Source organism: Mytilus edulis, chromosome 14 (genome assembly GCF_963676685.1).
Source record: "Mytilus edulis chromosome 14, xbMytEdul2.2, whole genome shotgun sequence".
Taxonomy (NCBI): Eukaryota; Metazoa; Mollusca; class Bivalvia; order Mytilida; family Mytilidae; genus Mytilus; species Mytilus edulis.
In genome coordinates this window covers 23248685-23258803 of record NC_092357.1, presented here as the reverse complement: position 1 = coordinate 23258803, position 10119 = coordinate 23248685, and the positions used below count along the sequence as shown (strand labels likewise).

General features: G+C 31.9%; 1 protein-coding gene across 2 annotated transcripts; it reads right to left on the bottom strand.

The window, feature by feature from the left end:
• Window positions 1-2345: 2345 nt before the first annotated feature.
• On the bottom strand, window positions 2346-9441 carry LOC139503779 (uncharacterized). Of its 2 annotated transcripts, none has more exons than XM_071293657.1 (5): window positions 9363-9441; window positions 8826-8905; window positions 5841-6013; window positions 5092-5198; window positions 2346-3434 (listed from the first exon to the last, which is right to left on the bottom strand). In XM_071293657.1, exons 3-5 carry the CDS (start codon window positions 5969-5971, stop codon window positions 3115-3117), a joined length of 558 nt encoding a protein of 185 aa, XP_071149758.1. In that variant the 5' UTR covers window positions 5972-6013; window positions 8826-8905; window positions 9363-9441; the 3' UTR covers window positions 2346-3114. The 2 variants fall into 2 exon arrangements, with proteins under 2 accessions (XP_071149758.1, XP_071149757.1); XM_071293656.1 differs by having other exon boundaries at window positions 8826-8909; window positions 9367-9421.
• Between the last annotated feature and the right edge of the window lie 678 nt (window positions 9442-10119).

Sequence of the window (10119 nt, the reverse complement as noted above, 5' to 3'; positions counted from 1 at the left end):
ACATGTATAGAACAATTGAATGACCTTAACTTTCGAATTCACCCTCAATATTTTATGAACCTTCTTTTATTCTGATTCTACCCCCTCCCTATAAAAAAGCAACTGGTTAACACACAAACATATATATATTCCCTTGTACATGTGAATATTCTGATAATAATACATTGTACACATGATCATCAATATAAGATTTTTATATATATAAATGGAATATAAAGCCATTTTTAAAAAAGCAGAACTTTATATATATATATATATATAGTACTGTATCAAATTGATATTGGTCAGGGTACGAAGGTTCGATTCCTTCCCTAGGCTTAAATAGATATCAGCTGGTTGCAAAGAGGGCAGATTGCCTAGTGGCCCCACCCTGACCAAGTCTGTTTTTAAAAAGATGCATGAAATGTTTATTAATTTTATTATGTTTTTTTTGTATTTTGTTGCAGAGTTTTGTAAATTTTGTTTCTTGGAATCCATTGTGGAATACCATTGTGGAATTTCCTTGGTATGTTGAAATATTTACATTTACAAAAGTGATGATTTTAAAATCAAACATGTATACATGTTGCTGTTCTTATGTCAATAATAAATTTAAAAGCTGTTAACTTAAACAGAGCTACATATCAAAGGCAACAACAAATAAAACCAAGGAGTAAACAAAGACTTTAAAAATCCAACTACATGTACTTAAAAAAAAACCAAACACAGTGACATGTAACAACCAAAGACATTTGACCATCCACTAATGTGATTTACTTTTGTCTGTCCATCCCAATACTTTTAAGTTCTACATTAAGGCCAATTTCTCAAAGACCTATATGGTAATATATCAATGATATTAATTTACTTCAAATTTCTTGCATTCAGTACAACATTGTTTAACAGCCCTTAGATCATGCTGAATCATTCATACATAACAACTCTACTATATTAAGAATATTAAAAGCTACTAGAAGTAATGAAGTATTTTCCTTAAAAACATGTATTTTATTATTTCAGTCCTATTATGTTACAGGTTCTTATGTAGTTAATTTTCGTCTTATTTTTTTTCTGAAGAACTACATATCTGGAGTCGGTTTCACAAAAAACTTGGTCGTAAATATACTAAATTGTTCAGGACTTATGATCAACTTTAGTCATCCTTTAAAGATTTTTTTTTTTTTAAATGGACTTCAGCGCTTTCTGAAATTTGAAATCATTGTTCATATGACCAAGCTCTACCATGCTTTATCATTGTTTATGTGTTCAGATACATCATTCAACAAATTTTTGTTTACTGAACACTTGCATATTTTTTTACTGTAGCCAGTATATTAATCTTGTTTTATAGAAACATTGAAGTCTGTGATGAGGATATCATTCACCTAAAGCAGCTTAAACTGAGCCCAATATCGTACCTGGTTGAAGAATTGGGATCCAGCACTACCTTAGACACACTAGTAGGACCCCAATTACTTGGATCACCTCTCAGTTATCATGTAAGAGTTGTTGTGATTCTGATAGGTTTATGACATTTTAACCGGATTTTTGTGTCAAAAATGTCCGTTATTGATTTGGGGGTGTACGGCGGGCGGCAACCAAATGTTGTCCGTGCATTTACTCATGAAGCATTCAACCAAACCTTTTAAAATTTTAATATGTAGTTACTGACAACAAAATGGAGGTCAAGTTCAATAATGACGATTTTGACTTTTACCGTTCAGGAGTTACGGTTCTTGAAAGTTTAAATTTTTTTAGATATAGGATTGTACATCAGATGCATAATGTTGTTAAACTTTCCACCTGTCAAATGTCCTCTACCTTCTTTTCATGTTTTACATAACAGCAAGCAATAAAGGGCTCCAAAATGACCAGTGAAACACAAGTCCATTTTCAAAATAATGGGGCAACTATATGCATATATTTGGAGAATGGAATGGTTGTGCATGTCCAAATGTGAGGTGTCATCACTTGTTCAAAGTTCATTGTGCCAAATTATTTTTTTGTGTATTTGGTGTATTTTTCAAACATTATGACCATGGTTTCAGTTATAATTTGTGTATATATATATGGAAATGGTTGAAATGTGTGAATGACCGTCAGGCATTAATCATCCTACACTGACCTCATTTTCATGGTTCATTGGTAAATGAAAAAAAAAATCTTGTTTGGTCTGTTTTTCAGATATCTTTTAAGGAATAGGTGACTTTCTGCAGTCTATATATGAATTGATTGTTAGTGTAAATATCTGTCTTGTCAGTGTCATTTTCATGGTTCATTAATGTTCAAATTTTAAATTTATCTGGTATGTCTGTTTTCATGCTCTATAGTATTTACATTGAATAAAGAAATAAATAAAATGAATAAAATGTTCAGGAATTTCTTTTTAATTACTTTTATCATTGTTTATCTTGGATCAAGAATGGCATGAAATTTGTTAATAAGCAACATGTAAGCCAAATTTGATTAACTGAAGCAAATAAAGATAGATTTATCCTTCCAGATAAAATTTTAAATTGTTTCACACTTGCAATGGCCCTCTCAACATGAACACGGTGTTTAGCTATTTTGATTGTCTCGTTTACATCTGCAGATTTCATCTGCGATCCACTTGAAGCAAAAGGTGGTATATTAAGTTGCAGACCAATTTCTTTCAATTCTTTTTCAATCGTAAAACCTTTGTCTGCCATTACTCCATCCCCTACATTCACTTTTCCACTACTGATTAAATCCTTCAATAAGCGATAAAATCCACTCTCCTTGGTGATTTCCTTGTCAGATATCAAACCAGCAAATAACATTGATGAAAAGGTTATTGATCCTCTTGGGTCAACACCCACAAGACCTTTTAATGTTGTGCATGATTTGTAATCAGAATAACACTGTCACTTTGACGATGTAATGAACTGGGTTTCTGAATTTTAACTTCTGTGCCATCAATAATGACCAAACTATTTGGGAAGTCCTGTTTAAAAGTTGGTGGCATATGTTCAATGATGTGATCTCTATGTGGCCAAATGACAAGTGAACCTAGTCTGTGAAACATATAATTTATCCAGTTCAAAAATATGACACTGCAATCCTGTGTTGATAAATTGAATAAATTTGCAATGTGTGAAAAGTCAAAGTTTTGTCTCAATTTGATATCACCAAAAGCAGTTGGTCTTTGGTACTTAACTGCTTAGATCCACTTATAGCTTTTGTCCATTTTATAATGTCCTCTCCCTCTCTAGGCACAAGAAATTTTAATATATCTTCAAACCGATCTTTGGAAAATCCTGTGTAGTACTGGTACTCTTTACTATTTAACTTTTCACAACCAAAGGATTTTTCTATTATAATACTTTTTTCTTTTTTCTTTTTTTTACAACTTGAAAGTTGCTGCTGCAAATTTACATTTTCAGTCAGTGTTTTGTTTTCTGCAGCCATAGCTAACATGTCCAGAGGTTCTACACCTGTAAAAAAAAACAAAAAAAAAACACTTATATTTTCAATTTAAATATTGTAAAAATATGTTTGCAGTAAAATGTATTTCAGATATTTACTGTAATACTTTTTGACAGGGTATACTCTAATGGATCAATCAGATTTAAGTACTTGTAAATCATATAAGAATTGTGCATATGTATTGTAATGATTTAAAATGTGCTATGTATTATAAACAATATTGAATTATCCTTATTAATATTACATTGCAGAAACCATTAATGACACCGATATTCCAACCAAGAGAGGAAAATTCCGACATATGTGGGGATATTGTGTTTCCAAAACCACTACCGCAATGCATAGATATGTCAGCAATGGACCAAATGAAGACTGAATGGATTGCTTCAAATATCACCAAAACAGAAGCCATTACTATAGAAAAGGAAACAAGAAAACAGTCAAATTCAACAGCATGGTTTCAACATAGAGAAAACCACATTACAGCTTCAAACTTTGGTGCTGTAATGTTAAGAAAGAAAGACATTAATGATAAATTTTTGAAAAATACTTTTAAAAGTAAACAATTTACATCACTAGCAACCTCATATGGAACATCAAATGAAACTATTGCTAAGCAAATGTATATTAAACAATCAGGAAATCATATTCATGATATAGGACTTGTTGTTCAACCAGATCTTCCTTTTATTGGTTCAACCCCAGATGCAGTCGTATGTGACAAAACTGAAACTGGAATTATCGAAATTAAATGCCCATATTCAGTAAGGAATATGACATTGAAGGAAGCGTGTGATGAAAGAGCTGATTTCTTTTTGAAGCCAAATGCCAGTGGTGATTCTTTCACATTAATTCAGAATCATAAACACTGGTTTCAAGTGCAAGGACAACTTTTAACCACAGGTGCACCTTTTTGTGACTTTGTTACATATACAAAACAGGACATTGGCATAGAAAGAATCTACCCTCATGAAATCACCATGAAAGCCTTAGTTGATAAACTGTCAAAATTTTATATACAACATTTTAAACCATACATGAAAAAGTGATTTAATAAATAAATTTACACCAGAATGTTGTCAAATGTAATTGGATATCCTGCATTTATCCATGCTTTCCCATAAAATAAGGGTAAATTGCTGAATGAACCCCTCCTCAATTATAATTACATTACATTTCGTTTTACATAATCAATTATCTCCCTTGTAAGTTGTAACATTAATGAGAAGTTGCTCTTATATCACCTGTTGTCACAAATTGCAATTTTAAACTACGTATTTGTAAGTTCAATTATCTCCCTTTAAATATTAGGGGAGGGTTGGGATCCCGCCACATTTACATTATGTATGTATGTGCCTGTCCCAAGTCAGAAGCCTGTAATTACGTGGTTGTCTTTGTTGCTGTGTTACATTTTTTTTTCGTTCATGGATTTGTACATTAATTAGGCCGTTAGTTTTTCTTTGAATTGTTTTACATTTGTCATTTTGGGTCTTTTTGAGCTGACTATGTGGTATGGGCTTTGCTCATTGTTGAAGACTGTATGGTGACTTATAGTTGTTCATTTCTGTGTCATTTGGTCTCTTGTGAAGACTTGTCTCATTGGCAATTACACCAATTCATCTTTTTTATATGTATGTCATACATGTATTATTATTAAATTCTTACCATAGAAACTTTTATCTTCAATTGGATCTATGTTTTCTACATCTGACACATCAATATTCTTTTCTGCCAATGAATCTAAAGGTCCTTGTACCAATTCACCTTGAGTTCTTAAAAGAAATGAAGAGAACTATAAAATCTGCATAAAACCCAAAATCAAACTTGCCAAAGTCTGTATATAAGCCTTAAGTTAATTTGTTCTTCCTTGAATATTTAAATTCATGTTAATTGTACCCACGAAAATTAGTATCCCAGGAATAATAATGAATCCACAGTAATAAGCATTGTGCATAAGTTTCATAACATTTGGTTGAGGCAAACTTTTTAGAAAATCAAAACAATTTTGGGATGTATATGGACAGATCGACAAGATTATCACTTTATGACCCCTTTGCCTAGTGGCAGGGGCATTAAAAAATTTATTATGATTATACATGTACTTTCACTATGAATATAAATCTTTCATAGCAGACTATGATTAGGGGTGTACCAATATTATGTTCCAAGATCTAGAGGTTCTTTCTTCCCCACCCCTTTTCACATATGATTTGATGAGATTATTGTCAATTTCAATTGAATTTTATACCCTCAAAATTGATGTGCATTAAATAAAGTGTGGGTAATGAATATAACCAATGTTTAATGAGTCGATATGGTGTAAATATACAAAATATGTCAAAATATATATTAGAAGTGAATTTTGACTATCAGATATTGTTTTTTAGAGATATTGTTACTTTTTTTCTACTTACAATGTACATGACATATCTGTGTCGATTAGCCTTTTCTTACAGGTTGGTGCACTGAATGTATTAGTAGTATAATCTCTCTGGGTTGGACGTTTTCTACAAGGTGTTATTTTTTCATGTGAAAGGGCAGACATGGGGTCCGGATAGCGCTCTGATGGCACTCCATCTACAAAATGCTGAAAATAAAATGAAACAATTGAGTTTTGATTTAATTTGATGTGCCCTTTGTTAATATAGAAAATATGTCATATATGTACATGGTTGAGCAGCTCACAATCATTCAAAACACTTAAAAATTGGTATTTATGACTTTATGCATGGCATGAAATTGATAAATTACTAATAACAAGAATGTGTAAATACTTCATGGATGCACCATTCGCACTATAATTTCTTTGTTCAGTGGACCGTGAAATTGGGGTCAAAACTCTAATTTGGCATTAAAATTAAAAAAATCCTACTATAGGGAACATGTATACTAAGTTTCAAGTTGATTGGACTTCAACTTCATCAAAAACTACCTTGACCAAAAACTTAACCTAACAGACAGACAGACGAACAAATAGAAAAAAGAATAGACACACAGATCAGAAATCAGAAATCATAATGCCCCTCTACTATCGTAGGTGAGCCATAAAAATGTAGCCTTTTTAGAAGACATCAAAAATTAGTTAACATTCATATGACATGCCTTCTCTCTTCCATAATAAAAATTCCAGGTTTGAAAACCTACATACCACATGTACCAGTTAATTACTCATTTTTAAAACTGCTCTGTGGTCAGATTGTTAAGAGGAAGATAATACAAAAATATTGAAAAATGTATACTTATTCATGTTATTTGTGGTGCAAAAATTGGTGAAATTTCAAATTTTAATTTATGTAACTGCTTGAGTGATATGGATTAAGTACAAGTAGGGATTATTTGTTTTTGCATAACTCTTGATCAATGATATTGATCTGATAATATACTTTGCATGGTTGTCTTTTTATTGGGGTGGCAATTTTAATTCTATTTATATGCTTATAGACTATAGTTATTCCCTGTTTGTAGGTCATATGTCCTCTTGGTGTCCTAATTTGGTGAAATTGGTGAATACATTTTTCTATTTGATAGTATAATGGACCCTTAGGCAGCTATCATTTGATTTTTATGGGGGTTGGAGCTAGGATGAAATTAAAAAAAAAGGGCAGGACTAGACTTTTGAGTTAAAAAGGCAAGACAAGTTTTTCTAAAAAAAAAAGGCAGGATGAGCAACTGGAAAATGAAAAGGCAGTACAGAGATTTCAACAATATAAAAAAGGCAGGACACATTTTTCATCATAGCCCCCCCCCCCCCCCCCATAAAAATCAAATGGTAGCTCCCCAAATGGACAGCCATTTGCTGATTCAGAGCTTGTTATAACTCAGGGTCCCTCTGACTGCCATAAGCTCCCTAGTAATGTTTCAGTGACAAACAACCAGTTTGTTTCCCACATAAAGGGGAACCTACCCATTCTAGATCCCACTGACAGCTAGGAACTGTACATGTCTCTACTTAAAATAGTGTAACCCATTTAAGATTTTGTTTACAATTATTTCATGAAAAATGCATTTGAGTGTACAAAACATTTTCACTGTGGCATGGTCACCCTCTACCTATAGCGACTTGTATAAGGGGCCATCCATAATTGTCAACCATTTTCCAAAGTGTACAAAACGTACACTTTTTCAGACCCCCCACCCTCCCTCAAAAAGTGTACATCAACCATTTTCAGATTTCAAGAGAAGAATCAGTCATTCTTAATAAAAAGAAGATCCTGTCTATTATATTTTAGTTTAATATAGAAATTTGCATTGAAAAAAAAACTAAAACATATCTGACTGTTTTATTTGATGACATCTATCTGTGATCATGGTGATGCTTGTGTTTTGTCAGAATAAAGAGTACAAAAAATAGTGTTTCCCCTTTCACACAGTGGGAATGGTAACTCCAATAAAAAAAGGGTACCTAGAGCATGCAAAATATTAACAAAAGGGCACATAAATTATGCTAAGAATCAAAGAAAGGGAAATGCATGGTTATATTGCATTGGTAAAGTATGGACTGACAGTTGTTGATGGAATCAGAGCTCAAGACAGCAGTCAATAAAAGTGTAATGTTTTAAAACATTTTGAGTTTTTAAATTTCCCGCCTGTATTTCTATTTAAAAGGTCCCTGTAAATATGCCATTCATGGCACTATTATCGTTTATGTATGTATACTGTAACGTGTACATATATTGGATATTTTTTAAGTTAAGGTGAAACTTCATATGGAGGTGCTCCTAATTAAAGGAGGCTTATACTAAGAAAAATAAGTTTACTTCCGGTTTACTGGTTTACTATTTTGGAATGCATTACAAGGAAATTAATCGAGGGACCAGTTTAAAATCTTTTCACAAAATGGCGTCTTGTCAAAATCAAAACATTCAAAGAATTTAGCATGTTAGTGTTTCCATCAATTTTGTTCATTAAACAGAGTAAAACGATATCGATCAATAATAAAGCAGGTGAAATTGACAATCGGGGGTACTGAGAAATGCTTGCAAACCTTTTGTTTAAATAATTTTACTAGTTCATAATTTTGAAAGATTTAGTTTTCATATGATTTGATCTTTTAATCGTTCAATCCCGATTGAGTAGAATTATTATATTGAAATCAATATCATCAAGTGAAAATAATAAAGAAGAAATAAGAAGAGAAACACACCCAAGCCAATTCTCGATTTTATAAATTCCGGAAATAAAAAAAAAGCGTACGGTAAAAATGTTACTTTTTTAACCCCCTCCCCCCAAGTGTACGTTTTGTACACTTTGGAAAATGGTTGACAATTATGGATGACCCCTAAGGGTTTGTGGATACAAAAAGTCATTCATTGAATACACATTTGTTTACACTTTCACGCACCTGCTTTTATCAACGAGTAATTTGTGTGGCTATTTTATCATTTGACACTGGTTCTCACCTTTCTTATTCAAATTCCATATGATATGGTTTCACTGTTCTATTCATTCAGGTTTCACAGTGTCATCCTTATTTATTTATGTATGGCCACAGACCACAATTAATTTCTCTATTAGTTCTTTATAACTTTTTGTCTCATTAAAAAAAATGGACCTAATCTTTTTGTCAAATTTTTTGTGTGTGTAATGTATAGTACTAGTCCAAAAACATATCCAAAATTCAGAAAGATTGCTCTGACGTAACTTACAAATTTAGCCAATACACATCCATACCCCTATGGACAAGTCAAGAGATGTTCCGAAAACAGAAAATATTACCTTTTTGCACTTGACCTAATCACTCTTTCCATATTAAAATCAGTTAAAATACCTTCAACAAAAAGTTTTTTCACCTCTCTTCTTTCATTTCCACCCCATAAAAACTAACAAATGAATGAAAAAGGCAAAGAAAAAAAATAAAGAAAAAATACACTATAATTAAGGGGAACTATATTCGTGAACAACGAAAAGCGGGGTCATTAATTGTGGTCTTGGGCCATGTATAATAGGACATAATTAACATGCTGTAGATTTTTCGTACATCAGCCGCCATTTCATTTGCACAGCGATTTGTTTATTGATTATGCAAATTAGTGGGGTCTCACTAATTAGCGACAACAAGCGTCAAGAAGCGACAAGAAGCGACAACAAGAATTATTTTAGCGACAACAAGAGACAAGAAGACCATTTAGCGACAAGAAAACATTTTTTTTTATTAGATATAAAGAAATTTGTATTTAATGGGTTTTTTTTAAATATACGAGCAGATATGTCTAATTAAAATGTTTTATTATATTGGTAGATGAAGAAATTTAACATTTGTGAAGAAGAAAGAGATTGAGCTTCTTTTTTTTATTTTTAAATATGAAGAATATGTATAAGATAATGCACGGGGGGGGGGGGGGGGGGGGGTTAACTTCCTATTATTGGGTATACGGGGATGTGCCAAAAATATGGGTCATAATTTTGCGAGATTTTATATAAAAATGACCCTCCTTTTTAATGACATCCTATATTAAAATGCATTTACGTTTGATAATTGTATATTGATTTGGGGTATGATCTACATATCATATATAAATATGCCTATTGATATGTGCACCAAACGATGTCAATTCATATATAAAAACTTAAGGGTAGCTGGTATATTTATGAATTATGAGTGATGATGAGTTAGTGCTGATATAAGCATGGGTCATATTTTAAATATTGTATATAAGTATATGTCATTCTTTCTTAAATATTTATAATTATGTA

Coding starts and splice junctions, on each gene's coding strand:
- LOC139503779 (XM_071293657.1), bottom strand. CDS start 5,971: ATGTCTGCCCTTTCACATGAAAAAATAACACCTTGTAGAAAACGTCCA. Junction 5,199..5,840: donor ACAGATATGTCATGTACATT/GTAAGTAGAAAA, acceptor ATTTCTTTTAAG/AACTCAAGGTGAATTGGTAC. Junction 3,435..5,091: donor TGAAGATAAAAGTTTCTATG/GTAAGAATTTAA, acceptor TTTTTTTTACAG/GTGTAGAACCTCTGGACATG.